General features: G+C 57.0%; 2 protein-coding genes across 4 annotated transcripts; one reads left to right on the top strand and one right to left on the bottom strand.

Moving 5' to 3' along the window:
* Positions 1-16,925: 16,925 nt before the first annotated feature.
* NTMT1 (N-terminal Xaa-Pro-Lys N-methyltransferase 1) lies at positions 16,926-20,182 on the top strand. Of its 2 annotated transcripts, none has more exons than XM_027877724.1 (5): positions 16,926-17,019; positions 17,900-17,964; positions 18,690-18,908; positions 19,114-19,366; positions 19,782-20,182. In XM_027877724.1, the coding sequence occupies exons 3-5, from the start codon at positions 18,747-18,749 to the stop codon at positions 20,036-20,038; spliced, it is 672 nt and encodes a 223-aa protein (XP_027733525.1). In that variant the 5' UTR covers positions 16,926-17,019; positions 17,900-17,964; positions 18,690-18,746; the 3' UTR covers positions 20,039-20,182. The 2 variants fall into 2 exon arrangements, with proteins under 2 accessions (XP_027733525.1, XP_027733527.1); XM_027877726.1 differs by having other exon boundaries at positions 16,951-17,019; positions 18,706-18,908.
* A 499-nt stretch (positions 20,183-20,681) lies between these two features.
* On the bottom strand, positions 20,682-26,171 carry ASB6 (ankyrin repeat and SOCS box containing 6). 2 transcript variants are annotated; one of them, XM_027877723.1, is made up of 7 exons: positions 26,125-26,171; positions 24,957-25,166; positions 24,421-24,602; positions 23,935-24,041; positions 23,419-23,527; positions 22,868-22,954; positions 20,682-22,706 (listed from the first exon to the last, which is right to left on the bottom strand). In XM_027877723.1, the coding sequence occupies exons 2-7, from the start codon at positions 25,067-25,069 to the stop codon at positions 22,030-22,032; spliced, it is 1,275 nt and encodes a 424-aa protein (XP_027733524.1). In that variant the 5' UTR covers positions 25,070-25,166; positions 26,125-26,171; the 3' UTR covers positions 20,682-22,029. The 2 variants fall into 2 exon arrangements, with proteins under 2 accessions (XP_027733524.1, XP_027733523.1); XM_027877722.1 differs by lacking the exon at positions 26,125-26,171 and adding an exon at positions 26,024-26,090.
* Between the last annotated feature and the right edge of the window lie 1,074 nt (positions 26,172-27,245).

Below are 27,245 nucleotides of genomic sequence, written 5' to 3'. Positions count from 1 at the left end.
CAGCAGAACCAGGAATAAAATCCAGGTGTACCAAACTGGTCCTTGGGTTGTATTCATGCACTGACACTGCTGCCCCTGAGCAGGGGCCACTAATGGCAGAAATAGTTTCCCAAAGCCACTGGTGCCCTCCGGAGCCACAGTTCAGGCTGTGAGGCTGGGAGAAGGAGAGGTTGGGATGTTTGAGGTCCCTTTTTCCCTTAGAGCATCTTTCAAGCCTCGCTGTGTGGATGGGGAATGCTGTTGGATGCCGGCTGATAAGGCAAAGTGGTTAAAAACACTGCCTTTATTTGAAAGCTTATCTCCAAATCCTAATGAAAACACAGAGGGAAGCCGGGGACAGTGGAGGGGGAGGACTCACACCCCAGTGTGGTAGGGACCAGGGCTGGGCAATGCTGAGCAGGGGGACCTGGTGGGGTTTGGAGTCTATATGGCTCTGGAACAGGGGGAAGGGTGGATTTAAAAGCTTTGGGGCAAAAACCAAGAAACCAGGGCAAGACCATTGGATCCCACAGCCAGGGATGCAAAGGCAGCTGCAGCCCCACTCCAAGCACCCCAAATCTGGGATTCCTCCAGAGTTTTTTTAAATGAGGGGCTCATTGACAAAGAAAAACCTTGAAACCAAGGAAACAAGGGAGACAGAAAGGAAAATGTCTGCTCCTGCAAGACAGAACGAGCTGGCTTCAGCACCCTGGGGTGAGGGTGGGTGCTGCCCCTGCTGCCCTGACCCCTCCCCCTGGGCTGGGGGGCAAAAAGGTGACCAGGTTGAGATGCAATAAAGAAATGAGAAGGTGAAAGGGAAGGTCTTGTGCAGGGAGGGACAAAAAGCATTGCCCTGGAGGGTGCTGAGCTGCTCGGGTGACTGTGTTGCTGCAAGAGGAATGATGGAGGAGGTGAGCAGAGTCTTTTAGGGGATGCTGTGGGGCAGAGAGCAGCCATGGTGGGCTCAGCGATCCCACGAGACGCTGGGCTTCCCAGACACCAAAATAGTATTCCCAGACCAAAAGTTATGGGGTAGCAGGGCTGGTAAAGCTGTGGATGAGATGTGTGCATGTGTGTGTGTGTGGATGCAGCCGTGGCTGTGCCAAGCCCCATAAATCACAGCAGTGCGAGCTGAGCCTCCACCGGAGGAAATTCTTCCTTGCCAGATTCGAACATTTCCCCTCAGCAGCCTCAGTTTTCCCCACCAAGCAGCAGAGACGTGGGATCCTGATGATGGCAAGTGCAAAGCCCTTCCGGGTAGCCTGGCATCCCAAAAGGAGGGGGATGTCACTGTCCCACAGACCGCGGCGATGGGGGTGCTGGGCAGAGCCCTGTTTTTCCCCGCATTGTGGCTGATCCGGAGCAGCGCTGAGGGTCTGGGTGTGGGCACCACAATCACCCCATCCCGTGCTCTCGTTCCCCCGTCCACGGCCGGCCGGGCCCAGCTCTGCTGTGCTGGGGGAGTGTAAGTTGATATTTTCCTGCGCGTCCCCAGAGGGTTTTTTCCATTACACAGGCAGAGCGGAGCAGAGCGGAGCGGAGCTGCCCGCTCGCCCGGCTCCCCCGCCTGCAACCTCTGGCACCGCTTTTCCAGCGGCACATTGTGCAAATGTAACCTTTCAGCGAGCCACTCCTACGGCAGGAAGCCGGGGGGCTCCGCTCCTGCCAGGAACGCAGCCGGCGCGGAGCTGGAAGGCAGCCCGTTAATCAGAGCCGGCTGACAGCGAAGCGCACAGCCTGGGCAACAGATTTCTGCTCCCTCTCCCTCGCTCTTGCTGCCTCGCCTTCCCGCTCCCGCTCGGCTACGCGGTCTGCCCTGCCATCCCCACCTTCCTCATCCTCTGCTTCCTCCCCGTCCTCATCCTCTGCCTCCTCGGGGTGCCAGCTGGGCTCTGCTCCCAGGCACTCTCTTTCCCTCGCCGTGCCGAGCGAGAGCTGCCCGTGCCACTTGGCAGGAAGCCTTTTGGGATCCCGCTGGGGACTCGGCACCCTCGGCATCCCTGGTGAGGAGGGGACCAGCTGTGACAGCAGCCGGGCCGAGGCGAAGCGCAGACTCTGGAGCATCGTGCCCGCTGCCAGCAGGCAGTGCTGTGCTCAGGGGTGCTGTGCTGGCAGGTGGGACCCCAGTGTGGCTGTGGTTCTCCTCAGCACCTTGTACAGCGTCCCCCCAAAATGACTCCCCAGCCAGGGGCTCCCTGTGACACCCTGGCCAGGGCTGTGCCCTTGGTGCTGGGTCACAGTCATTTTCTTCTCTTTTAGGCAGTGCCTTGCCCACCTCCTGCCTGCTCTAAGAACCGAACAGGAGTTTTATCTCCTGTGTGGGCAGCAAAGACATCAGTGGGGGGTTCTGCTCTGCACCCACACACCAGCACATCCACACCAGCACTGCCCCTCGGGGAGGGGTTTTCCCTGGATCATTTCCATGGGGCCACAGCCACCTGTGGCAGTACAAGGAAGGCCCAGTGAGGTATCCTGAGTGTGTGGGGCTGGGAAACTCTCCTGAGGGAAAGGGGTTGGCTGGATGGGAGCCAGGCTGAGCCAGCGCACACGGGCTGTGTCCCCAGTGGAGAGGGCTGGGGTGGCACAATGTGGCTGTGTTGACCAAGGTGATGACTTGGGTGATGTTCCCCAGGTGCCCAACACACCTTCATGCCGAGGTAAAGTCCAGAGGGGAGGAAAAGGCAGGTGAATAAATCCCAATATCACCTTCTCCTCTGCAACAGGCTCCCATCAGTGCAGCCGGAATGCAGGGTAATGTCAGCGCTGGGCACATCTGCAGCCTCACTTTGGGCTTGCCAGGAGCAAAAGGCCACCAAAAATGGTCACGGCCAGCCCTGTTCTTCCCCAGCTCCTCCCACCCGTGCAAGACCAAGCACTGAGGGTTCTTCTTCCCCAGGGAGGTCCTGCTGGAAGCACGAGGGATCCCTCCAGCCAGGGAATGCTGCAGAGTGCTGTGACTCTGGGGGAAGGATTTATCCCCCTCCTAATTGCACAAAAATCATCTGTCTAAGCCATGTGGGGGTTCTGGACTCACAGGCATGGCCAAGCAGAGACACAGGGGGCATTTTTATCTGCTTCTGAGATGGGCTTGCCTTGCTGAGGATGAGAGATTTGATTTTCAGAGCTGCTGAGCCTGGCATGGGCTGGGCTGTGGGTTCTAGGGCTCTTCCAGCTGCCCTCAGCCTCGTCGCCAGCCCGGCCAATGGGGCCGGCACTGCAACCCCCTGCATTTTATTTTTCATGTCTGATTTCTTCCCATGTTTGAAGCACGAAATGTGCTGCATTGTAGCATCTGTTTTTGTGGTATTTCCAGCCCAGCTGGAAGCAGGAGGCACTTGAAATTCAGAGATGGAAAAAAAAAAAAAAAAACAACAAAAAAAACCCCACACGGATCTGGTGAGATTTCGTCTTCCTGCCAAACTCACCAAACCCAGGATGCCGGGAGAGCCCTGCTGCGGGCGCAACATCCCGCGGCCTCAGCTCTTCCATCCTTTTCTGGCTGTCTGCTCTTTGCTCATTCCAAACCATCCTCTCATTCCCAAATCACTTTCAGGACGCTGCACAAAGCCTGACCCTGCTGTTGGAGCCGCGGACGGCGAGATAATACAGCCGCTGAATTTATTTCACCTTTTCCTCTGGTTGCGAATTGTCCGGGAGCAGATGGCGATTTTCTCAAGTGTATCCGTTATTCGAAGTCACTCACTGAGACAGCGATGGCTCAAACAAATCCCAGGCCCCCTGCAAAGCCATCATTTGGTCTTTCCATCTGCCCAGCCGCCGCTGTCGGCGTGGGCTCGGCTTCCACCGGAGGGAAGCACGGAGGCAGGAGAGCCGGTGGATGTGGTCAGCCCCGAGCCTGCACCTTTCTGTCACCCTTCACCTCTGCGGAGTGCAGAGCTCCAGAGGCTGGCAAGAGTGTCTGGGATCCACATCCCAACTTTGCTGGGGTTTGGGAGGTTTGGGGTTGGGCTGGCTCGCTCTCACGGTGCCTTCCTGTGCGGGGAAGGTGTGAGGATAACTCACTGGGAGGGCCCCCTGTTGCAAACTGGGAAGCTGTTTCTCAGGAGAAGGCACCAGATGCGGTTTCTGCTGCTCCTCTCTGCTTGGCCCCAGAGGAAATGGGTGATTTTAGGGTGATGAAACACCAAAACAGCCCCAGGAGACCTCATGTGTGAGGTGTCCCTGGGGCACAGGCTGGTGTCACAGTCAGGGCTGGAGGTGCCAGGGCGTGCCCAGCTGTGAGGAATATGGAAAGGGGACCTTCCAAAGCGGCCTGAGGATGACTGAAGTTGGCCAGAGCCCTCCCAGTGTTGGTGGCACTTTGCTGGAGGAGCCTGGGCAGGTCCACAAGGGACAGGCTTTGCCTGGTGGCTTCTACCAACCTCCTCCAGTATCTCCAAGGGGACTTGTGTGCCCATGGCTCTGTTCCAGGTGCTGGTAGATTGGGAAGGAGCCAGGTGCAGGTTTTGATCCAGCCTCAGGACAATGCCCCTCACCCCTCCAAAAACAAAACCAAAACCAAAACCAAACAAAAACCACCAAAAAATAAACACACAACAAAACCCCAAAAGTGTAATTGTGAAAACAGGGAGAACTGGAGAGAAACACATGAATTCCCAAGCTCACTTTCAGCCCAGCAGTCAGTCCCTGGAGCTGGGGCTCCAACTTCCCCACCCAGAGAGGCGCTGAGCCGGGAAAATGCTCCCGCAGCGATCTGCTCCCTCCTCCTGGCTGCATTTGCCTTTTCTTTTTTTTCTTTCTCCATCTTCTGGCTTGTTCCCTCCCCAGCAGACACGAGGAGGTGGCCGGTGTCCTCTCGCAGGGACACCAGGGCCATGCAGAGGGCACTGTGGGGGGCTGCAATGGGTTTTCAAAGGGCAAAACACTTTGAAATGCAGTTTCCTCTCGCCTCTCCTCCTCCCCCCCGGGCTAAACAAATACCCCCTGGCTGGGAGATGCCTCCTGCATCCCGCAGGCTTTTGTTCCCAGGCTTTTGTTTAGGGCTGGGAAAGGGGCCAGGATCTCCCAGCCTCCCCAGGGACATCCATGTGGACAGGGTCTTGCCTGCTGGGGATGCTGAGGGGGAGGCAGGAGGTGAGAGCTGCCCATGCCTGTTGCCACAGGACTTGGGGACATCCCACAAGCCATCTTGGTGGCCCTTAGTGGCCTCCAGCTGCTGTCCCCCTTGCCTGCCACCCCACTGGCACTTTCTGCCCATCCCTGGGAGCCACTCCTGGTCTATTCTGTCCCCTCTGTGTCCCCTCTTGGCATCCTGCCACCAGCACAGCCTGCAGGCTCTGTGCACAGGCAGTGCCACCAGCTCATGTCCCTCCCAGGGACCCCCCAAAGTGCTGATTTATACCCACCACCCATGGGACCCTCCGGGCAGAGTCATCAGATGCATCCCCACAGCAGGGACCCCAACAGAAGCCCAAGCAAAAGTTATGTGGGTTTTACAGAGACCTCTGGCCCCCAGGAACCCATCACCTGACTTTTCACTTCCATCCCAAAGGACACTTTAATTACACCCCGGGGAGGAATCACTTTAGGAAGTTGCTTTCTGGGACAAAAAAGTTGATGGAAAAAAAAATCCTGTGAACAGTCAAACAACCCTGAGGTGACCAAGGAGACTCAAGTGCCAGGCTCAGACCTGTCCCTGCCAGTGACACCCCTCCTCTGTGCAAAGAAAAACCTCGATGAACTCAAAGCAAAGGTGAGACTCCAAACAAACCCTCTGGAAACCAAACCCCGACTTCACCTCGGGACAAAGCGTTTCTCTGGTGACCACGTTTGGAGGAAAACAGGATTGTTTGAAATGTTCCCTGTTGTTCCTGCCTCCCGCCAGGATTTACAGCAACAAAATAAATACCCGATTTTTGTTATTGAAACTGTGAAAGTTCCCCTGGGAAGAGCAGACACCGTTTGCCCCAACGTCACAGCCCCTTCGTGTCCGGGGCCAGGCAACCAGTGTTGGTCCAGCCTGTCTGACCGGCTGCAGCCAGGGATGTGCAGAGCTTTTCCAGACAACAAAAGCTCCCTGGCTGCCTGTTTTTCCCGCTGCCTTATCTCCCTCCACGATAGCCAGGTTATCAGGAAGTGGAAAAGGGCTCAGGACACCCTGACCCCAATCCCTGGGCGGTGGTGGGTGGGGGGCAAAGCTTTGGGAACGGTGTACACAGGGGAACTGTCAGCACTCAGAGTTTCCATCCTGCGTGGGGCAGAGCCCTTTTTCTCCCACTGAAGTCTTCATTGTGTGTGGTGGGGTGAGCAAAACCTCCTTGGGGAGCAGCTTTGGAGCAGGGGTGAGCACCAAGACCTCTGGTCACCTCCTCGACACAGGGACAGCCGGGGATGCTGAGCCCCAGCGGGGTGGGCAGAGTAGCTGTGGGACCAGCCTGTGGGAGAGCAGCCCAGCAGCCCAGCACCGTGCTTGTCACCCAGACAAGAGATCAATAACTAATTTCACTGCAGCAGCAGCGCCGGTTTTTTTCCAATAATTGTGAGCCGGCGGTGGGGAATGAGGCTCTCAGCACCGCTCCAGAGCAGCCTGCACCCGATCAATCGCCACACCGCTGGGGCAGCAGGAAAACTCATTTTTCTCCTTTCTTCCCTCTCTTTCCTTCTCACCTGCCTTCTCCCACTCTGTTCCCTCCTCCTCCTGCTGTGGCGCTGCCTGAGCTGAGGGCAGAGTCCCCAACCTGGGTGGGATGTGAGCTTGGGCTTTCCCATGGCTGAGCCTCCTGGGCTGCCTCAAGGGACACAAGTGCTTTGGTCCCTGTCACCCAGGGGCCAGACCTGGTTTCTTGCTCAGAGCACTGGTCCTGGTAGCTCAGGTGAAGGAGCAGTTTCTCCTCTCCTTGGCCACTGGGCGGTGACTTTTGGTGGCCTGTTGGTGCCTCTGTGTGATCCAAATGTGACTTATTTTTCGTAGCAATACAGAGACAAATATCTGGGTTTTCATTCCCTGAGTGGTTGTTCTGCTCCAGGTCATGGATCCTACTGAGTTTTTCCCATAACTATCCTTTACCCCTTCTGCTTCTGTAACCCCACTGTGCCTCAGTTTCCCTCTATGTATTCATAATAGATAGGACTGATACCATCCCCTCCTGCCCCCTCCCATGCTGTTACAGGCCACCATGGGCACCATTCCAGGGTAGAAGTTGTTGCTGGCTCCCTGTTCATCACTTGGTTTTGGGGTCCCCAGGCTGATCTGCAGAGTCCCATGACCTGTGCACCCATGAGGCAGCAGGGAATGGTGCTTCGTGCTCAGCATCCTCAGGATTGAAAGAAGCTCAGACAAAGGTGGACCTTTGGATCTCTCCAGTGGGTTGTGAATGAGGTGCCTGGTAGGAAGGCTCACCTGTGGGTTTGTCACTGCAGCATGTTCTTGCCTGTCCAAGCACTGCACACTCCGTGTAGATGGCAGCAGTGCAGCCCCTTGTTCCTTCTCCCTTATTTAAGACCCCTCTCCCTGGTTCTCTGGGAGCATCTCCATGAATTAAAGACTGCCTTGGCTGTGGAGCACCAAGTGCTGCCTGCATAATTGCAAAGTTTTATGACTTGCCCTGAAGGCTCTATTGATTGGGGTTCTCTCTGGCTGATGGAGCTTTTAGTATGGCCTGGGCTGGGCAAGCAAGGCTGGAATCTCAGCTTGTCCAGCTTAGCTAAGCTGTGGCTTAAAACCTCTATGGCATGAGCACGAGGACACCAGCACTCCATATGCATATCCACTACAGAGCTGTTTGTACTTTGAGGTGCTTTTTGGCTTCTCAGTCTCAGCCCAAGAGCTGAGTCCTCCCCAGGCCATGCCACATCCCACGTGGTGTTTAACCCAGCGAAGGATTTTCCTGGGAGGGTTTGAGGTGCATTTGGGAATTGGGGTGAGGGCAGTTTGGTGGCGTTTCTGCCCTGCTGAGACTCCAGGCACTGCTCACCTTCATGGGGCACAGGGGTGCTTGTGGGATTTGGGGTTTAAGTGCAACACCCAATGCTGGGTGCAAGCAACAGCTTCCCAATGAGTCAGGCTGTGCTTGCACACGTTTGTGCACACGTGTGCTCATAAACACACTTGTGGTCCAGCAAGGAAACCAGGAACATCTCACCACGGCAGGCAGACACTATCTGCCCTGTGGCTTGGCTTTGGAGGGCAGCTGGGAGCAGCTGGCCATCACCTTTGTTTTCAAGCTCTCCCTGCCACTCCTTGAGGGTGTGGGGCTTTGAGGGCCACCGTGCTACCAGTGAGGGCCACCCACCCACCTTTGTGCTGGGAGGTGGGTGCACCCCACTAGCCCAAGCACCCCCACACCTCCCCATTCCTCTGCTGGCTCTAAGTACCACATACGAGTGGGGGCTTTGCCCACTCCACCCCTCATGCAGTGCTGGGTCTGGTGACCAGGAACCCCCTTCCCAGTGGCTGTTTGACCCCAGAGAAAGTGCAGCAGTTGGTAGTGAGTGTGGCCAAGCTGCGACTCCGCAGCCACAGAATTGGCCACTTCCACTCTCTCCAAATTTTTGTGCCCTTGGGGACCTCCTTGCTCTCACTCCCTGTTCCCCCCCACCCCCAGGCATAGATTTGCTAGGCTTTGAGGGAGCAGGAGAGGGGTGGCAGGAGACCCCATGGCTCCTTTAAGAAACCCACAACCGGCTCCAGAAACCAGCTCAAGGTCACAGCGGGAACCTGCGGACTTGGCAGCAGCCAGCGAGGGAGGAGGGATGGAGGGAGGGAGGAAAGCAGCCTGAGATCAAAATGAAATCACAGCCAGGGAGAGGGAATGGCTGGCGGCGCAGCAGAGGGGGACAGGAAGGTGGGGTGCAGCAGAGAAGGGGAGTCCCACCCATGGGTGTCCCCCTGGGGTTGCTGCAGTCCCAACCCCACCACAGACTCTCGAGGCGTCACTGTGCCCCCCAGCAGAGAGCCCTGTGCCCTCCTCAGCTCCAGCCCACGTTGGTCTGAGCCAAGGAAAGTCCCCTTGTGCCTGGAGAGCCGCCCTGGGAATGCTGGAGTCACCTCCCTCCCACGGGACTTCCCAGGCTCCACAGGAGGTTTTCCAGCTCTGAGAGGAGCAGAGCAGGAGGAAGCTGCTGGGAGGGTTGGATCCTGCAGCTCATGGCATGGCCCACTCCCAAACTTTTACCTTAATTTTCCTTTTAAAGCAGCAGGTCCTGGAGTCCTGTGATCACTGCTCAGTCTCTGCCTTCCTTTCAGCCCAGGAGGACCTTCTGCCTTGCCAGAGAGCACGGTGGGGAAAAACAAGCCCTTAAAGGCTCAAAGCACAGGAAGTTAATAAAATATTAATTAAAAGCCCTCAACATTTCATTTTTTTTAGTCTTTGGTCCTGAAACAAACCTCACAACTCTGGGTGCTCCGAGCTGTCCTGTGAGCAGGTAACACTGGGCGAGGCGAAGGCACCAGCGATGAAGATAAACCCTCCTGAATCTCACAGCTGGGTTGGCCCATCCCTCCCTGGTGCTGGGGCCTGATCCTGCCCCAAGACCATGCAGGGGCCACTGGCTTAATACATCAGAGAGCTCTGGGGGGACAGGCAGAAGAGAGGCTCAGGCAGACCCGACCCTGTGGGGTGGCTGTGGCTGGGCTGGGACTGAGCTGCGGTTCCAAAGCAGCGTGTTCCGGGGTTGGAGCAGCGATGCCCAGTTTTAATTTTCATCAGCAGAATTAGTATGTGGAGTTATTTTCCCTTCCTCCCCCTCCCCTTCCTCTCCTCCCTGCTTTATTCAAAGAATTTGATCATTTCTCCCAGGAGCTTGGCACCATTAACATTCACTCCCAACGCGTGCGAGCTGCGCTGCATCCCCAAGCACCGCTGGTGCTGCCAGTGCCAGTACCCGACCAGGCTCAGAGGGGACCTGGGCACCAGCTTCTCCTTCCCACAGCCCAGGCTGGGAGATCCCCTCTGTCCCCTGAATCCATGCCAGCTTGCCCCAGCACAGCAAAGGAGGGTGGGATCCTGAACTCCAGCTGGAGCCTGGGCTTTCTCCAGCAAGCTGAAGCCAAGGGGCTTGGGGAAGAGCACCCAAAGCAAGAGCATGGCCAAGTCTTGCAAGATTTGGTGGTTTAAGACACACAGTTTGGTGTCCTGGGGCTTTCCCGGAGTTATGGAAATTTGTCGGCTTGTTTTTCATTATTAAGGGTTAACTAAGAAATTATTGCTGTTGTTATTGCTATTATTACTCTTATTATAATTAATATTATTAAATATTGCAGACCAGGTTGCCTTCCCCAGCACCAGGGAGCTGCAGCTGGCACAGCCTCATCCTGCCGGCCCCGTGCCGGCCACGCTCCTCAGCTCTGTGTGCTCTATGGATCTGTGTGCTATAGATCCATGTGCAATGTATGGAAACGGTATGGGAAGGAGCCTGCTTTGAGAATTTCCTTTCTTTGCTCAGAAGAGGTCTGAAGGGGGCCCAAGAGCTCGGGAAATTTGGAACAGAGGAAACATGGAGCATGGCGGGGTTAATGGTTGGTTGGAGTGTGGTGGGGAGCACCATTGCTCGTGTCCAAACCCAGTCAGGTTTCACCTGTGGGGTTCCTCAAAAGCTTTTTTCACCCCCTTTTTTAGGCCCTTTTCTGCCCCACAGCTGCCCCAGCAGCAGAACTAACACACACACATGCACCCACTGGCTTTGCATCCAAAGGGATGCTGCTGGGCAGCAGCAATCCTGGGCAGGGAAAAGGGACTTTTGCAGCAACTGCTGCCCATCAGATGTAGTTGAAGGCAGCGATGGCAGCACCTGCCTGTGTGCAGGCACTGATCCCACCTGTGCCCACCACGATGGACCATTTCCTTCCTGGACATGAGCCCTCCCCGGATATCCCGCCTGGGAAATGAAATCAGCTCCAAATGGGAAGTCCAACTAAGATGGCCCAGCCCAGGAGGAAAAAGAGCAGCAAAAGAAAAACAAACTCAAAGCTGGAATAGGGAAAAAAAAAAAAAAAAAAAAGGTTAAATGCTGTGTGTGCTGCTGACCCCGTCACCCCTGGCTCATCCCAGGCGGAGATGAGGGTGATCCTCACACCGTGCACACCTGTAGCCATGGCCGGAAAGGCCGGTTTGTCCCACCAAGGTGGTGCAGGAGGGGCTGATTTTTGCTTTAGCAGGATTCCTTCTTCAACACAGTGCTTTAATTCCCTCTGTTCTGGCTCTGGAGAAGGGAGCAGCGGGTGCCACAGCCCAGCCGTGCTGCCGGGCGAGGGCAAAGAGGCGTTAGCTGAGACGGGGAGCCGAGCGCTTTATTTTTAGTCTTGGTTTAACAAGTATTAATTAATAAGAGTGCAAATGCTAATGCTGAGATGACACAAACTGCGTTGCCTGAAATGAATGTTTGGGGCTTGTCTGTGCCAGGATTTACAGCCGGGTGGGTTCACAGGGGCTAAATCATCGCTCTAACTGCAAGGATAAGCTGAGCCGGCTTGTTCCCACCGAGCCCGGCATGGGCCGTGCCGCAATGGGATGTGCCGGGGGCTCCGGGGACGTGCCGGGGGCTCGGGGCTGGGCTCGGGGCTGGGCTCGGGGCTGGCTCTGCAGCAGCGCCTTGTGGTGCCACACCGGCTCATCCCTCCCTGACAACATCTCCCAGGAAGTTTTGCAAAGTGCAGATCATTTTAGTCTCTGCCCGTCACGGATGCAGGATCACGCCTTGCAGAAGGATTCATCTACCTAGTGAAGACTTTAGACAAAAAGCCTTTTCCCCCAGTCAAGTCCCCCTGTCCTGTCTGCAGCTTCTTTCCCTGAGAGCTCAGCTCAGTTGGAGAGTTGAGGGGAGGCTCTGGAGAGAAAGAGGAACTGAGGAAATATTCCTTGGCACTAAGACACAAAGAGTTTTTGCCCATCAGCACCAACACCCTGTCTGGGTTTGTTGGCATCACAGAAATTATGAACTTAAAGCTCCATCAGTGGGGTTTTTAGATGTGAGGGTTTCCAGTGGGCTGTGGCCCCTGTGCTGTCAGAAAGGGAGAGGAGCAGCTTGGGGTCCTGTCGGACCCAGTTGGTCACCCCGGGGCTTAAACCTCTCCAGTGGGGCTCTTGAATCTTTCCAGAGAGGCAGGAGCTCAGTCAGGCCAGATCCAGGCCAGGTTTTCCTCCTTCTTTCTCCTTTCAACTGCAGGCAGGAGGGAGCTGCTACCTGCCTGACACAGCTGCTGCTGCTGCTCTCGAAGCTCTGCCGCCTCCAGCAAGCCCTGCTCACCTGGGATGATGGGAATGGCAGAGAGCGGGAGGCTGAGGAGTGTGGTCACTGCGAGTGAGGCACGTGCCACACACTGGGAGCCAGGGAAACTGGTCAGTGCACACATTGCATCCTCCCACTGTGTTTTCTCAGTGCACACCTTGTCCTCCCCTGAGTGCTGAGGCAGAGGTGAGAGCAGACAGGACTCCCATGGAGGGACGGGGTCTCACATCCTTCCCATGCCAGGGGGGCTCCCCTTCACTCAAGGCTCCTCAGCTGCCATTTTAGGAAATCCAGAAAGGGCTGAGTTGGTTTTCTCCAAAGGACTAAAAGGATAGAGTGTGCAGGGAGGCGTCACTAACCTGGGTGTGCTGGGAGATGTGGTGGTTCAAGGGTGGGATGCTGGGGTGCTGCACTGGGGCTCAGCAGTGCCAGAAAATCCCTGGTGTGGCGATTTGGGTGATAGACCGGGGCCACTGGGTCTTTGGATGCTGCCACCTTCAATGGTGAGAGCTTGGAAATTAAATCAAATTATTTAGCCCTCCCTCAACCAAACCAGTGGGGAGAGGATGCTCTGGCTTGGCCCCTCTCAACCCCTCATCACACTGCAGGGACCCAGTGCCACACAAGAAACCCTCACCCGTGGTCTTGCCAAACCCACCCTCCTTCCCCTGGGCTGTGCTGGGCTCTCTGGGGAGGGATGTGGGGGCAGGATGTGCCGTGGTGCAGGGCTGGCTCCCCAAACGGTGCTGCCACGCTGCTCTTCAGCGGCTCCGCTCGTATCATCGAATTTTAATTTAGTTAGTTGAGTTCTTTAAACAGTGTGAACTTGCTAAGTGCTTTGCATATTTTATACTCATGGGTAACATTTATCAAACAGAAAGTACAATTAATCAAAGAGGGGAGCGTTTGTAACTCAGAGCGGTTTGTATTCTCCCTCCTTCTCCTTGCTGAGCCTTTCCTCCTGTTTCCCTCCTCTTCCTCCTCACTGTCCTGCACTGGCCAGGGAAGCTTCACTGTGCTCTACACATTTGTAAACATGCCCTCCCTCTCCCTTTTTCTCCTCACCACAACATATAAACCATATATAAATATAAAAAATATATTTTCTATATGTAGATATATTTCTCTGTTTATATATTTATCTGTATATATATATGTATATACCGATATCTATCTATCTACCTCATATGTAAATATATATCTGTATGGTGTATATGGCATGCTGTATATAATAAGTATATATAGGCATAAATGGTCCATTTACACTATATATGTGTATATATACACACATATACAGTTACACTCACATTATACACACATTGCATACTAGTTATTTATATATATATATACAATATATTATCTACTAGCTAGCATATAGCATGCAGTTTATAGTCTATTAACTCTATTACATGATATATAACAAATGTATTTTTGATATTTTGGGCTGCTGGGGGAGATTAGCAGTGTTGATGATGATGCTCTAGCCTCCTCATGAGAGCCAGTGACAGAGGGAACAAGGTGGGATGGATGTCCCAGCCCCAAGACAAGGTGGCCACCTGGCCAGCAGAAGTGCCCAACCAGCTCCAGACTGTTTGGAGATGTGGCTGGTGGCAGGGACATGGAAAGCCCTGGCAAAGGCACGAGCCCATGTCCCAGCCCATGTCCCCTCTCCTCGCATCTTGGGATGAGGATTGCTTTTGGGACAAAGAGCAAAGGGACAACGAACTCTCTCCCCAGGACATCCGTGTTTGTTTTCAGGGCAGGATCACCCAAGCCACGTCACCTTTTCGCTCCAAAGGCCCCAGGGTGACACAGGTGAAGCCTCGCGCTGGTACCTGGAAAAGGGCTGGCAGCGGTGCTGGCAGATGAGAGGTGATGGAGCATGGCTAGCACAAAGGGACCCACATCTCTGTCACCCCTCTGAGTGCCTTGGCAGCTCTCAGCAGAGCATGGAAAAGCCCTGACCTAATTTATTCCGACTTCCCAAGGCTTGGCCGTGGCACAGCCAAGGCAGCTGAAGGAACTGGGCAAACATGGACGCAGGGACAGGTTTGTCTGGGGTCAAACCCCATTGCCTCAGCAGAGCAGAGGAGGTGGGAGCATCCCATGTGGTTCCCAGGAAAGTACCTCAGGGCTCTTCCCAGGGCCTTGGAGGTTTCAGTGCTCAATTAATTGCCACTAATGGCAGCAAACGGGGCCGCAGGTGCCCGTCCAGACCTGGGTTAACCACCGAGGGAAGGGCCGTGCCGGCACCACAGGACCTGCCTTGCAAATCACCTGCAACAACATGTGCCGTCCTGGTCACCTCTTCTCAAAAATGATAGTGCAAAATTAATTAGAATTAATTAATCAGAAAAGGGTAATAAGGGTGATTAGGCACCTGGGGAAAAGGAAAAAAAAAAAAAAAATTCCTGAAGAGCAATCGCAGCACCGTGATTACCTTGGAAAGGCGGCGAGGGAGTGGGAGCAGGAGGAGGGTGTGCAGGGAAACAAATGGGCTGGGGAGAGGGGTCTGGGGGGTGTTTTCTGTCTCGTCGCACAAGGAATTACTGAGTGACAAGATTGAAACCCGTCAGAAGAAAAGCATTTCCCGGCAGCAGCGACCACGTGGAGGCAGCTAAGCCGAGGGCGGCACGGGCGGCTCTGTGTTGTGGCTGGAGATGCCACGTTTTTTGCAGATCTGGCTTTGCACAAACTGGCCCCAAGGCTGGACCCGTCTCCAGAAGAGAATGGGACTCAACAGGGAGTCCTCAGTGCTGGGATCCTCATCTCCATCTGGGCTTAGCAACACGGTGAGCCAAGGGACGCTCAGCTGATTTTGTTTTCCTCTTAATTTTCAGCCAAACTCTGTTGCCTTAATAAAATTAATAATAATAATAACACAAAATCAAAGGGAACATATGCAAATGAGATTGGCCCCTGGGTTAAGGTCACCACTGCAGGTTCCATTGTATTCTGAGGGGCCAAAGTGGAGCACCTGCCACAGGGGGGACAGGAGTACCATTCCCTTCCCGCCACCATGAAGGAATTCAACAGTGGAAAAGGATGGAGGAGGTGGCTTGGATTTCATGGAAATGGTCTTCAGGAGCCCTAGTACAACACAGTGAAAAAAATGATAGAACTGAAGCAGAAGGAACAAGTTCTGCGGGTACCTATGGATGGCACGAATGGGACGCAGGTGCTTTAAAACACAGGTGGCAACTGGAGCAGTGCAATGGTTGTGCCATGGATTTCTGGATGGCCATAGGGTGAGCAGCTCTGTTCTGGGGACAGCAAGTCCTTGCTTGGGCCATTAGGACAGGATACAACTGTTGCCAGCCCAGTTTTGTCACTGTCACTGTCCCCATAGCAATTCTCTTCCAGAGGCCTTGGGCACCACAGGTCCCATCAACCCTGCATGGGGGTATAACTGGGGTGGGATTACACCCCAAAAGGGGATGGTCTCAGCTGCAATGGGGAGGGCACCACAGCTGTGGTGAACCTATCGGGCCTCAGCTCACCATGTTGGCTCAGCAGGACCAGGCAGGGAGGGTGGAGGAGAGTTGGGGACGTCACCCAGGAGCAGTGGGACCAGTGCCCCTGCCAGGCACAGGGTGAACGCAGGCAGGTGAAGGAGGGAGGGGTCAGTGCCAGTGTCAGTGCCCGGTACAAGTGGGGCAGGTGGGGTGTCGGTGCCAGGAGTGTTTGGTACTGGGGCTGTCAGTGCTGGAAGGGTGTCTGCTGGTGCCGGGGGTCTGTCAGTGCCGGGGCTGTCGGTGCTGGGGGTTCAGTTCTGGCGGGTGTCTGTACCGGGGGTATCAGTGCTGGGAGGGTGTCTGTCGGTGCCGGGGGTCGGTCGATCCTGGGGGGTGTCAGTGCCGGGGTCAGTCGCTACGTGGAGTCAGTCGGTGCCGGTTTCGGTACCGGGGGTTTTCTCGGTACCGGCGGTCTCTCGGTGCCGGGGGTCTCTCGGTGCCGGTACGAGCGGGTCCCGCTCCCCCCCCCGGACCCAGCGAAGTTCCCGCGGCGGCGGCGCCGCAACGGCGGGACAACAGCGCCCCCTCGCGCCCGCGGCGGGACACGGCGGGACCGGGAGCGGGACAAGGACAACAGCAGGACAGGGACAGGGCCGGGCACAAGAGCAGGGCTACGGCCGGGGACAGGTGGGCAGCCCGGCCACGGCACCCCGCGGCTGCTTGTCCTAGTGACCTGGGACCCGCCACCCTCCCCGGCAGCCCCGGGCCCCAACACCCAGCTGGCATCTCGCGCCCGGCGGCCCCGCAAGAGCCGAGTGATTCCCACGGGCTTCCCTCGGGCCGTCTCCGCCTGTCCCAGTCCGCTCCAGTCGGTCCCAATCCACCCCTGCCCGTCCCAGTCAAACCCTCACTGTCCCAGTCCGTCCCAGTCTACCCCTGCCTGTCCCAGTTCGTCCCCTGCCTCTCCCATCCGTTCCAGTCTGTCCCTGTCCGTCCCAGTCTGTTCCAGTTGGTCGGAGTTCACCCCTGCCTGTCCCAGTCCGCCTGTGCCTGTCCCAGTCCATCCCAGTCCATCCCAGTCCGTCCCTGCCTGTCCCAGTCTGTTCCAATCTGTTCCAATCTGTCCCAGTCTGTCGCAGCTGGTCCGAGTCGACCCTTGCTTGTCCCAATCCACCCCTGCCTTTCACAGTCCATCCCAGTGCGTCCAATTCCATCCCAATCCGTGCGTTCCCCCCCCCCCACCCCGTCCTTGTAGCGGCCCCTCGCGGGCAGCAGCGGGAGAGCGCGGGGCGGGGCCCGATCACCGTGACGTCACCGTGACATCACCGACACGGCCGCGCCTGGTTGGTCGGCGCTGCCGGCCGTGCCGGGGGTGGGCAGCGCGCGGACACCGCCGGAGGTAACGGGGGGGCCGGGCCGGGGTCGCGGCCCGAGGGATCCGCGGGCCCCGCGGCACCCAACACACCCCGGGCCGGGGCTGGGAGGGCCAGGGGGGGCCGGCGGAGCTGTCCGGGCCGCACCCGGTGTTCCCCCCCACCCCACCGGTAGGGCTGCACCGAGCGGCCCGCGGGGCCTGGAGCGCCGTGGGGGGAACCCACAGCGATGGGGGGCGGTGAGAAGGCCAGGTGAGGTCTCGGACCGGGCACCGCCCGTGGCACCACAAAGGGCAGGTGTAACAGCCCTCTAACGCCTCCCCTCTCGGCCTGGGGACCACCCCCCGCGCACCCCCAGCCTGCGATGACCGCAGGGCTCGGGCAAAGGGCCCCACACTGTGGGGTGACTGTGGTGACTCCCCTCACGCGCCGTGTGACCTCCTCCTCCTCCCCACGGCGGTGGAGCAAGGACCGGCCTCCACCTGCTCCTCCGCGTCCCAGGGGCTCCTGGGGCAGCAGGAGGGGGAGATGGCAGGACAGGGGTCCGTGCTGGTCTTGCTGGGTCCTGGGTGCTCTCCACCCTGAAGAACGTCACCAGGGAGTCACCAAGCCCAACCCAGAGCCAAGGTGGGGGTGACGTGTCAGGAGGGTGAACCTGGGTCCCAGCCCATGGCACCAGACACTGCCAAAAGTGGGGCTAGAATCCTCCATGCCCTTCCTGCCCCTGTGGCTCAGCCTCTGAGCTACAGGGCAGCAGCAGCTCCTGCCTCCCAGCCTCCCCTGGAGGTGTCTGTGGGGTCAGCATGGCTCTTACCTTCAGTTCTCTGGGACTGCAGTCAGCCACACTCACGCTGGTGGGACTGAAGGGGTGGTTTGGGACTAAAATCCCATCTTCTCTGCTCCTAGATCACAGCGCAGACCAGCTCGTGGCACCACCGAGCCAAACTGGATTTCCACCGGTGACCTGTAAGGTGAGGTGCTGCATCCCCCTTCTCCACCCCAGGCTTTTCCAGGCCACATGGGGCCCCCAAACCTGCCTAAGCTGCCATAGAAAAGGTTTTGTGTCTAATGGGATATTTGCCAGCAAATTCAGCCATGGACACTATATATTTCTTTTTTTGTAAAGGTGTTTGAAGTCTTTGAATTTACCCTTTGGCCAACTTAAATCTGGTTTCTAATCCCCGGCACAGTTAATCAAATCCACAGTGGTTTGAATTATGAGATGCCTGGGGGGGATTTATAGCTTGTATTGCTGATTATACCTTGACTTTATTATATTGCAAATACCTAACTTATGGTCACGGCTGAGATTTACAGTCCTCAGGTAGGTGCTCAGGATAACTTTTTAGCAACTCCAGGTGTAATTGGAGGTGACTGATGGGGCTGTTGCCACAGATAAACCTGTAAAATGTTAAGACAGGGAAAGAAGAGGCAGAATAGGTGAAAAAGGGGTGGGTCAACTTTAAAAAAAAAAGTCGTATAATTGGGTGTATTGCTGAGCAAGGCTCTGGGATGCCTCTTCTGGCTGAGGCATCTCTGCCCAGGAAGGGCTGGCTTGTTGGCCTCCAGAAAATACCAGGATTCAGATCAGGATTTCGGCTTTTAAGCTGAAGGGTTTGGGCTATTGAAATAGCCCTGGGGAGGGGGAAGGAGTGATAAATAGAAGTGGGATGCTCACAGGGCCTCCCTGGTTCAGGTTTCTCCCATCCCAGGGGAGCAGCAAGTCCTGTGTGGGCACGTGCCCTCGGCCAGCATGACGAGCGAGGTGGTGGAGAACGAGTTTGAGTTCTACTCCAAGGCGGAAAAGTACTGGAAGGATGTGCCCGCCACAGTGGATGGCATGTTGGGGGGCTACGGCCACATTTCCAGCATCGACATCAACAGCTCCAGGAAGTTCCTGCAGAGGTTTCTGCGGGTAGGTGGCATGGTCTGTCAGGCTCCTAAAGCCCTGTCCTTCTCCCAGCATGGAGCTGGGCTCTTCCCACCAAGTTGCTCCGTGGAGTCCTCTGTTGCTGCATGCTAGGAGAGCTTTGCCTTGCAGTGGGTTCCCCACTCCTGTTCCCATGTGGTTTTCCCATTTCTCCTCTGTGTGATTCAGCCCCTCACGGTTGTTGTTCCAGGATGGCCCCAACCGGACGGGAACGACCCGTGCTCTGGACTGCGGGGCCGGCATCGGCCGGATCACCAAGCGGCTGCTGCTGCCCCTCTTCAAGACAGTGGACATGGTGGACGTGACAGAGGACTTCCTCACCAAGGCCAAGAGCTACCTGGGCGAGGAGGGCAGGCGGGTGCGCAACTACTTCTGCTGCGGCCTCCAGGACTTCAGCCCCGAGCCCAACTCCTACGATGTCATCTGGATCCAGTGGGTCATTGGTGAGGGTCGCTCCGCTTCCACCCTGTCCTGTCCAGCTTCCCCCAAGGGGCAGGTGCCTCATGCACTGGGGAGAGAGCAGCTTGAGGTCTGCGTGAAGGATGAGAATCACAGCATGGTTGGGAGTCTGGGGCGGGAATCTGCCCCCTGTCCCTGCCCTACAGGGGGGCACTGAGGGCACTGTGCTTTCCCTCCTCCCTTCATGGGTCTTTCCCTAGAAGCCCTCAGAGCCAGGGCAGAGGTGTGGGTTGGATGAGTTGGGTTGTGGGACACAAGGGGGACACCCCAAGATAAAGCTTCCCCCTGCAAATGTCTCAAGTATTTGGCTACTTGGATCAGGAGGGATCCCAAACGCAGCCTCACGGCCTCCTCCTCCCTGTCACCCCGTGCCTTCTAACCCCTGCTCTGCCTCTCCAGGACACCTCACCGACAACCACCTCTCTGACTTCCTGAAGCGGTGCCGGGCCGGCCTGCGGCCCAACGGCATCGTGGTCATCAAGGACAACATGGCCCAGGAGGGGGTGATCATGGACGATGTGGACAGCAGCGTCTGCCGGGACCTGGACGTGGTCCGCAAGATCATCCGCCGGGCTGGGCTGCACCTGCTGGCCGAGGAGCGCCAGGAGAACTTCCCCGACGAGATCTACCATGTCTACACCTTCGCCATGAGATGAGGGCAGCGGGAGGAGGTCTCTCCCGTGTCGTGACTCCCCCTCCTCTGGGGCTGGTGACAAGGACGGGACTTTGTCTTCCAGGTTGCTGCTGTTTGTGAAAAGAGGTGTTTGCCAAATACATTTTCCTGCTGTTGCACTTCTGCACGTGGGCTTTGTCAGGTGCATGTTGGCTCGGTGCCATTCTCAGGGGGCTCTGGACAGGAGCAAGAGGTGATCCGTGGGCAGCAGCAGGTTGCTGACCACAGGGTTTCTGGTAGTGAACAGGTGCTTGGAGCACCTTTGGGACAGTCTGGGCTCCATTCCTTGCCTGGGTGTTTGGCCCCTTCCTGCTGCTCACAGCAACAAGCTGGGTAAGGGGAACAGGAGAGATCTCTGATTTCCCTGTGGCGGGTTGGAGAGGCAACACCAGGTTCTGGGGCTTTGAGGGAGCCTGTCCTTTAAACCTATGAGCAGGTCTCCCACACGTGCAGCAAAAAGGGAGGTGACACCTGGCTCAGGCCAACCAAACCAAGCCCAACACAGCCAACACTGGCACAACAAGTGCCAGGGGGTGAGCCCATGTGCACACCCCAACCCTCCAGCCATCTCCTCAAGCCCTCTCCCTCCTCCATCCCACCTCCCCTGCAGAAGAAACAAGCCCCTGTCATTATTACAAAAGGCCTCGTTTAATTGCTCAGTTCCCATTCCAGACACCAGGGCAGAATTTGATCACATTACTGGGGGTTTTTTTAAACACCAGTTCATCAGGACACACAGCTCCAGTTCCAAGGGGCAGGAGAGGGTAAAACTCAGATGCTGCTAGGAGGGTGATGGGAGAGACAACCATTCTGCTGCCAAACTGCCAGTGAATCCCAGATCCACCTGCTGTAAACTAATCTGTCTGTCCCTAATCAGAACAGATTTTTCCTCTTTTCATCCTCTTCTGCCTCTGTTCCCCACGACAAACAAAAAACCAAAACAAAACTGTGTGGGGCTCAGCTCTGCAGCCAGTCCTTGGCACCTCACAAAGAAGCAGATGCTTAGAAGTGGGAGGGAGCCAGGTGGCAAGGCTGGGACTCAAACCCTCCAGGTGCAGCCCCAGAGTTTGCAGGTTCCAGTAGCAGGTTGAAAAGAAAACCCCAGAGTCCTGCTGCAATTCTGTGTTCCTGGGAAGGAGGCACTGGAGAACAAGGACCTGGGAGCAGTCAGCAAGGAAAAGAGCCAAGGAATGGGGAGGGAGGCACAAGGCACTCAGTTAGCTGTCTGTTCCTTGTCTTTGCACAGGGAACACACCACAAAGCTGAGAAACATCCATTTGTCTGTTTTGGAGCCCAGCACCTCCAAGACATGCTTGGTGAATGGTCCTCTGTGCCAGGATGGGGTCCAGAAACACAGAGGGTGTGCAGCAGTTGGCCACCTCTGCCAGTCCTGCTTCCCCTCACTCCCACCCCCAGCTTCAGAAGCCCACAAAGGAAGGCATCCACGCCCACAGGGTGATGCTGGACCTGCCTCTACCACCAGGACTGGAGGCAGAAAGCCAGGACAGCGCTGCCAGTGCTCTCCTTCTCCCAGCACCCCAAGGCACAGCTCCACCAGACACCTAAGGCACTGTGTCACCCACCCATGGCAGCACTGGGAGAGAGGGGACACGCTGCCTGTCCAGTCACAGCACTGGTTCTGCCCCCAGGCCTTTGCTTAACCTCCCCCAAAACCAGCCCTCTGCCCCATTACCTGGCTCCCCAGTGCCCAGGAGCTCTCTCCACCCCAAGGACCACAGAGCTCTGCCCACCACCCCATGACATGCACCAGAGCAACAAGACCTTCACAGACACAACGTGGGATACTGTGCCCAGAATGCCACAGAGAGGGGCTCCGTGGGCAGCACTGGCCAAGCCGTGGGCACACAGACAGCAGCACCTCTTTGCTGTGAGTAAAACTGTCCAGAGCAGAGATGTGGAGGCTGCAGGCACAGCAGGACAGTGGAGGGAGGAGACACAGAGGCACTGTCAGGCTCAGAGGTCCTCATGCCCGGCAGCAGTGTGGTCGATGAGGAGGTACCACTTCAGCCTGTCTGGGAGAGGTAGAGCCTTGATTTTGACATCTACTGGCCAAGGTTTAAGGCGCTGCCGGATGAACACCCTGCAGAGATGTTTCAGTGCCTGTGGCGAGCGCTCCAGCTGCTTCAGGGAGCAGAACAGAGTCCTGACCTTCTCCCCGTGGTACCTACAGCTGCTGGTGTTGACCTCGAAATTGCTGGGCAGCTGGATGGCTTGTGAGCTGGCCATCATGAGCTCCAGCAGAGTCTGGCCCTTCTGGATGAGGTCTGTGGAGAAGCTGTCATCTTCAGAGACACTGAGGTGCGAGCAGAGGCACTCGAAGACGATGTGGAAGCCCGACCAGCACGAGGGGCCGTGGAGGGAGCAGTTGTAGGCAGCTCCTGACTCCAGCAGGAACCGCAGCAGCGGGAAGTGGCATTCGAAGCTCTTGAAGCAGAGGTGGGTGAGGGACTCGGGGGCCGGGCACTCGCTGGGGTTGGCACCGTGGGCCAGCAGCAGCTGCGTGAGGCGGAAGCAGAAGCGGTTGATGACCTGGGCCTCCTCGGTGTTGCTGCACGCCATCTCCCCCAGCAGGAAGATGACAGAGGTGAAGACAGTGTCACCATCTTTGGTGGTGGCCCTGACGTCCGCGCCTGCAGGAAGAGACAGAGAATGTAACAGACCATGAGGCCAGGCCAGCACCAGCTCTGGCACTGCTGGGCTTTACTCTGCACCAGTGGGAACATAAAGGAGGGCAGTGCCTGGTGCTGCACAAAGGATCAGCCAGTGCAGAAAGGGGAGAAGTTGCTCTCACCTCCTTCCAGCAGGAGCCGGATGCTCTCGGTGTTGTGGATCTGGACACCATCACTGCTGGCCAGGGCGTGCAGCAGCGCCGTCTTCCCTGCAATGGAGCAATCGCTCAGCCACGTGACAGCAGGGTGGCACCCCAAAAGGCAGGAAGGAAAACAATCCACCCTGCCCACCAGACAGCCAAACACAGGGAGTGACAAGCCTTCTCCTTCTGGCAGAGGCTTCTGCTGTCCCCGTGATAGCGCACAGCTGTGGGGACAGGGCCACAGGCCACATGTACAGGGATGATGGAGGCCTCAGAGGGCACATGTGCCACAGCAGGGTGAGTTTAGAGCAGATGGGCAGCCCAGGGCTATGACACAGTCCCATCCCATCTCCCATGGACCGTACAGGGCTGGTTTCAGCCCTTTTCACAGAGCCAGCACACAAGGAGAAAACACTGAGCACAGGGAGGTTCTGCAGCCTGCTCCCAACTTCCAAACCCACTTGTAACCAGGGAGCACAAGCAGCAGCAGGACAGAGGGACCCAGCAGCAGGGGTATGGGGCACACAGACCGTTTTTGTCAGCAGCGTTGACATCGGCTCCCAGCTGCAGCAGCCGCCGCAGGCACGACAACCGCTCGGGCTCCTCGCTGGCCAGGTCCAGGGGACTGCTCTCATGGATCTGCACAAAGGGTCAGAGAACACCAGTGAGTATTAAACACTGTAAGAATTAAACACTGCGAGTGCCTCTGGAGAGTCGCTGCTGGGGCTTCATCGTGCCCAGCGTAAGAGCGTGTTTGAACCCATCCCCAAAAATCAAAGTGAACCCTTTCCAGTGAATCCATGGGCAGAGGTCTGTCTCCTCCAGCCTCCTCCCACCTGCTGCTCCAAAGCAGAGGCAGGTTTGCTCAACCTGAACTTCTGCCACAGCATTGGAGCTCTACGGACAACAGGGATGTGCCAAGGGGGAAGCAGCATATGGTGAAGCCCAGGAGGAGAGGGGCAGGGAGGGCTGTCCCCACACAGCAGACCCTGCAGCCAAGGCTCAGGGGGCCCAGCAGGGCCGTGCCCAGGCAGCGGGGCCCGTACCCGGTCTCTGCGGTTGATGTCAGCGCCGTGGTGCACCAGGAGCTCCACCATGTCCGGCTGGTTGCGCAGCACCGCGATGTGCAGGGGGGTGTAGTAGGTGACGGGATCTGAGGGCAAAAACACGGTCAGGGAGAGTGAGGGGCTTCCCCCAGAGCACCTGCCAAAAGTGGAAAGAGGCAGCTGAGGAGGGCCCTGAGAACACAGCAATGCCCATGAGAACAGGGCTGTCACAGACCCCCCCAGGTTCTGCTGCTCCAATGGCTCCACCCTGCCAAAAGCCCCCAAAGCTGCAAACTGGCCCCCTGGGTATCCCCCCCGTCCATCCTTGTAGCTGGGTCTCCACAAAACACATTCACACTATTCCAGCAAGGAGCAGGGGGCTGAGCTGGCAGCTCCCCCTCTTTCTGCCCCAGCTACCCCCACCTCCCGGGGCAGCTTCTCACCCACTGGTTCCACCAGGCCCAGCCCCCTTCCCACCAGCCTCACCTTCAAAGCTGAGGTCAGCACCAAATTCCAGGAGGATTTCTGCAGCAGGGACGAGCCCCAGCTCAGTGACCTTCAGCAGGGCATAGCTCACACCTTCCTGATAAAACGGGGAGTGGGTCTCCCTCTCCAGGACTCGCCTCACAGCAGAGAGCTGGCTCCTGTCACTGCCCAGACAGGCAGGGCTTGAGACACACAAAAACCCACCAGTTACTCAGCGGACAGCACATAGCTCAGGTGTGCAAGGGCCAAAGGGGCACCAGGGAAGAAGAAAAACCAGAAGAACAAAAATCCCTGGTCCTGTACCCACCGGGTCTCTAATCTGCTGGTTGTGGGCCACAGCTGAGCCCCAGTTTAGGTTTTATTGCCAAGGGTCAGGCAGTTCCAGGGGAGCACACCCAGTCCCTGTGTTTGCTCTGCTCCACCCCCACATTCCCAAAGAACAGCAGCAAAAGGAGGGGCTGTGGGATGAGCAGCAACCTCTGAGCTCCAACCATCCCCCCTAAAGCCCCCTGGGGTGTTCAGTCCCCTCTGGTTACCTCTCCAGGGAGCTCTGCCTTTCCCTGTCCGGCATCACCAGCAGCCCCAGGAGCTCGTCCACCAGGGGCTGGTACTCAAAGATGATCCTGCGGAATCCGTGCAGAAAAGGCATCGTGCTCTGCTCCGTGCACAGCCCTCCTGGGGCCCTCCAGCATGGCACTGCTGTCTTCCCACACACAGCTCTCCTTTCCAAAAGGCTCTTCCCCTCCCTTTAAAACAAATGAGCCTCCTCAGCAGTTTGGCACTCAGAAGAAAACACGGCCTTCCCCCCTCCTCCTCCTCCTCTTGATATAAAAGACAGCCAAGAGCAGCGCAGGGATCTCCTCCCACACGCCACGGAGGTGTATCCAAATTATCTCCTGCACGCAGAGCTGCACGTTGGAGTTATCTGGGTGCAGGATGGAAACACGCCCAGCAGGGCCCAGGCTCGGGATAAACCCTCTGTGCCACACCTGGGGGGCTCTGAGAGCCTCAGGGGGGGTCTGTAACCAGCCTGGATTTTGGGAAGGAGAAAGGGCTGGAGCTGTCCCTGCAACCCAGGAGCCACCCCAGGGACCATCAGCCTCCCATGAGGGGAGGCACAACCAGCAGCCCCCAGACCCACCCCCAGGATGAGAAACAAGATGCCACCCAAAGACCACTACGCAAAAGATATTTAAAACATATGTTTTCATTTCCTTATCGCCCTTCACTTAAGCTAAATAGTCGATTTAAAATAATTTATCAAAAAATAGAACTTTTGTTGTTGTTGTTGTTGTTGTTGTTTTTGTTTTACAATGTTTCACAGTCGGAATATTTGAGTTATTACCAGCACACGAGTGTAAATAAATAAGCATAAGTATATATATATATATATATACATGGATATGCACCACTCCCAGCAAATTGTGTATGGTTATATATTATATGTTTTTAAATATAGAAAACAGGCCCATCATTTCTTTCCCTGAGGAGGTAGATTAGGCTGTTGCGGGGATAAAAAAAAAAACAAAACCAACCAAACGAATACACAAACGCCGGTTCGTTCTCACAAATAAACACTCGGAAATCCCAATGCAACCCTCACCGCGATGGCCGCCCCTCGGTCCCCGAGCTCCCTGGATAGGGAGGAGAAGCCCCCGCATCCCGCTCCCCTCACGGACCAACCCCGGCCCCGCCGCCCCTCACCTGCCCCGGCGCCGCCGGAACCGGAACCCGCTGGTGCCGAGGGGGGCGTGGCCTGACTGAGGGGGCGGAGCCTCGGCTTGGAACCACCTCCCCTTGGGGCGTGACCTGCTCTTTGTGGGCGTGGTTTCTTGGGGAGGCGTGGCCTGTGCTGGTGGCGGGTGCGGCCGGCAGGGGGCAGCACGCGGCCGCGCGCGGGGCGGGAAGGGACCCCCCCCCCCTTGGAATCCCCCAGGAATCCCCCGGGAACCCTCCGGGAACCCCCTGTGTCCCCCGGGCTGTCCCGCTTCCCCAGTGACCCTCTTCCCTGCTGTCTCCCTCTCCCCCAGGAGTCCCCCTCCCACGGGGTCTCCCCTCCCCAAGTGTCCCCCACTTCCCGGGTTTCCCGACCCTAGGTGTTCCCTGTCCCCAGTGTCCCCTCTCCCGGGTGTCCCCCCGCCAGGTGTACCTTGCCCAGGTGTCCTCCAACCTCCACGGATGTCCCCTTTCCTCGAGTGCCCCCTCCTGGGAGCGTCCTCCTCACCGTGTCCCCCCTTCTCCCAGGTGTCCCCCACCTCGAGTGTCTCCCGTCCCCGGGTGTCCCCCTTTCCCGGGTTTCCCTTTTTCCCAGGTCTCCTCCTCCCCCCGGGTACATCCTCCTACCCTGGGTGTACCCATTCCCGGGGTATCCTCCTTCCCCGGGTGTCCCCCGCCTGTCCCCCCTGCCCCTGGACAACCCACCCGGGTCGGGCTGGGGGTGCCGGGAGGTGGCACCGAGCGGTTTCTGCCTCCGCGGGGCTCGGGGCTCTGGGGTGCTGCTGCCCACAGCGCCCGGACCCTCCCCTGCTGATCGAGCTACCGGGGGAAGAGTTATCCCGGGATTTATTGGTATTATTATTATTATTATTATTATTATTATTATTATTATTATTATTATGGAATCTGCAGGCGCGGGTAGCTCCGGAGAGCGGCAGTAACTGAAGCCGCCTCGGGTTTCCTATTTATGTATTTATTTTATTCCGGTGGAGCGCTTCCAGATCCCGGCAGGCAGCCGTGGCCCCGGGGCAGAGGGGGCGAGGAGGCTGCGCGGCTTGGGCGTTTTTCTGACATGCTGTCACGCTCTACCCCCCTTTCCCACCCTTCCC

The sequence above is a fragment of the Empidonax traillii genome, unplaced genomic scaffold, assembly GCF_003031625.1.
Source record: "Empidonax traillii isolate 1590-97213 ecotype Southwest subspecies unplaced genomic scaffold, ASM303162v1 scaffold34:size3740991, whole genome shotgun sequence".
NCBI classification, from domain to species: domain Eukaryota; kingdom Metazoa; phylum Chordata; class Aves; order Passeriformes; family Tyrannidae; genus Empidonax; species Empidonax traillii.
This window is presented reverse-complemented; position numbering and strand designations above follow the sequence as displayed.

Coding starts and splice junctions, on each gene's coding strand:
- NTMT1 (XM_027877724.1), top strand. CDS start 18,747: ATGACGAGCGAGGTGGTGGAGAACGAGTTTGAGTTCTACTCCAAGGCG. Junction 18,909..19,113: donor TCCTGCAGAGGTTTCTGCGG/GTAGGTGGCATG, acceptor TTGTTGTTCCAG/GATGGCCCCAACCGGACGGG. Junction 19,367..19,781: donor CTGGATCCAGTGGGTCATTG/GTGAGGGTCGCT, acceptor CTGCCTCTCCAG/GACACCTCACCGACAACCAC.
- ASB6 (XM_027877723.1), bottom strand. CDS start 25,069: ATGCCTTTTCTGCACGGATTCCGCAGGATCATCTTTGAGTACCAGCCC. Junction 24,042..24,420: donor TGCTGACCTCAGCTTTGAAG/GTGAGGCTGGTG, acceptor TTTTGCCCTCAG/ATCCCGTCACCTACTACACC. Junction 22,955..23,418: donor CAACGCTGCTGACAAAAACG/GTCTGTGTGCCC, acceptor GCTCCATTGCAG/GGAAGACGGCGCTGCTGCAC.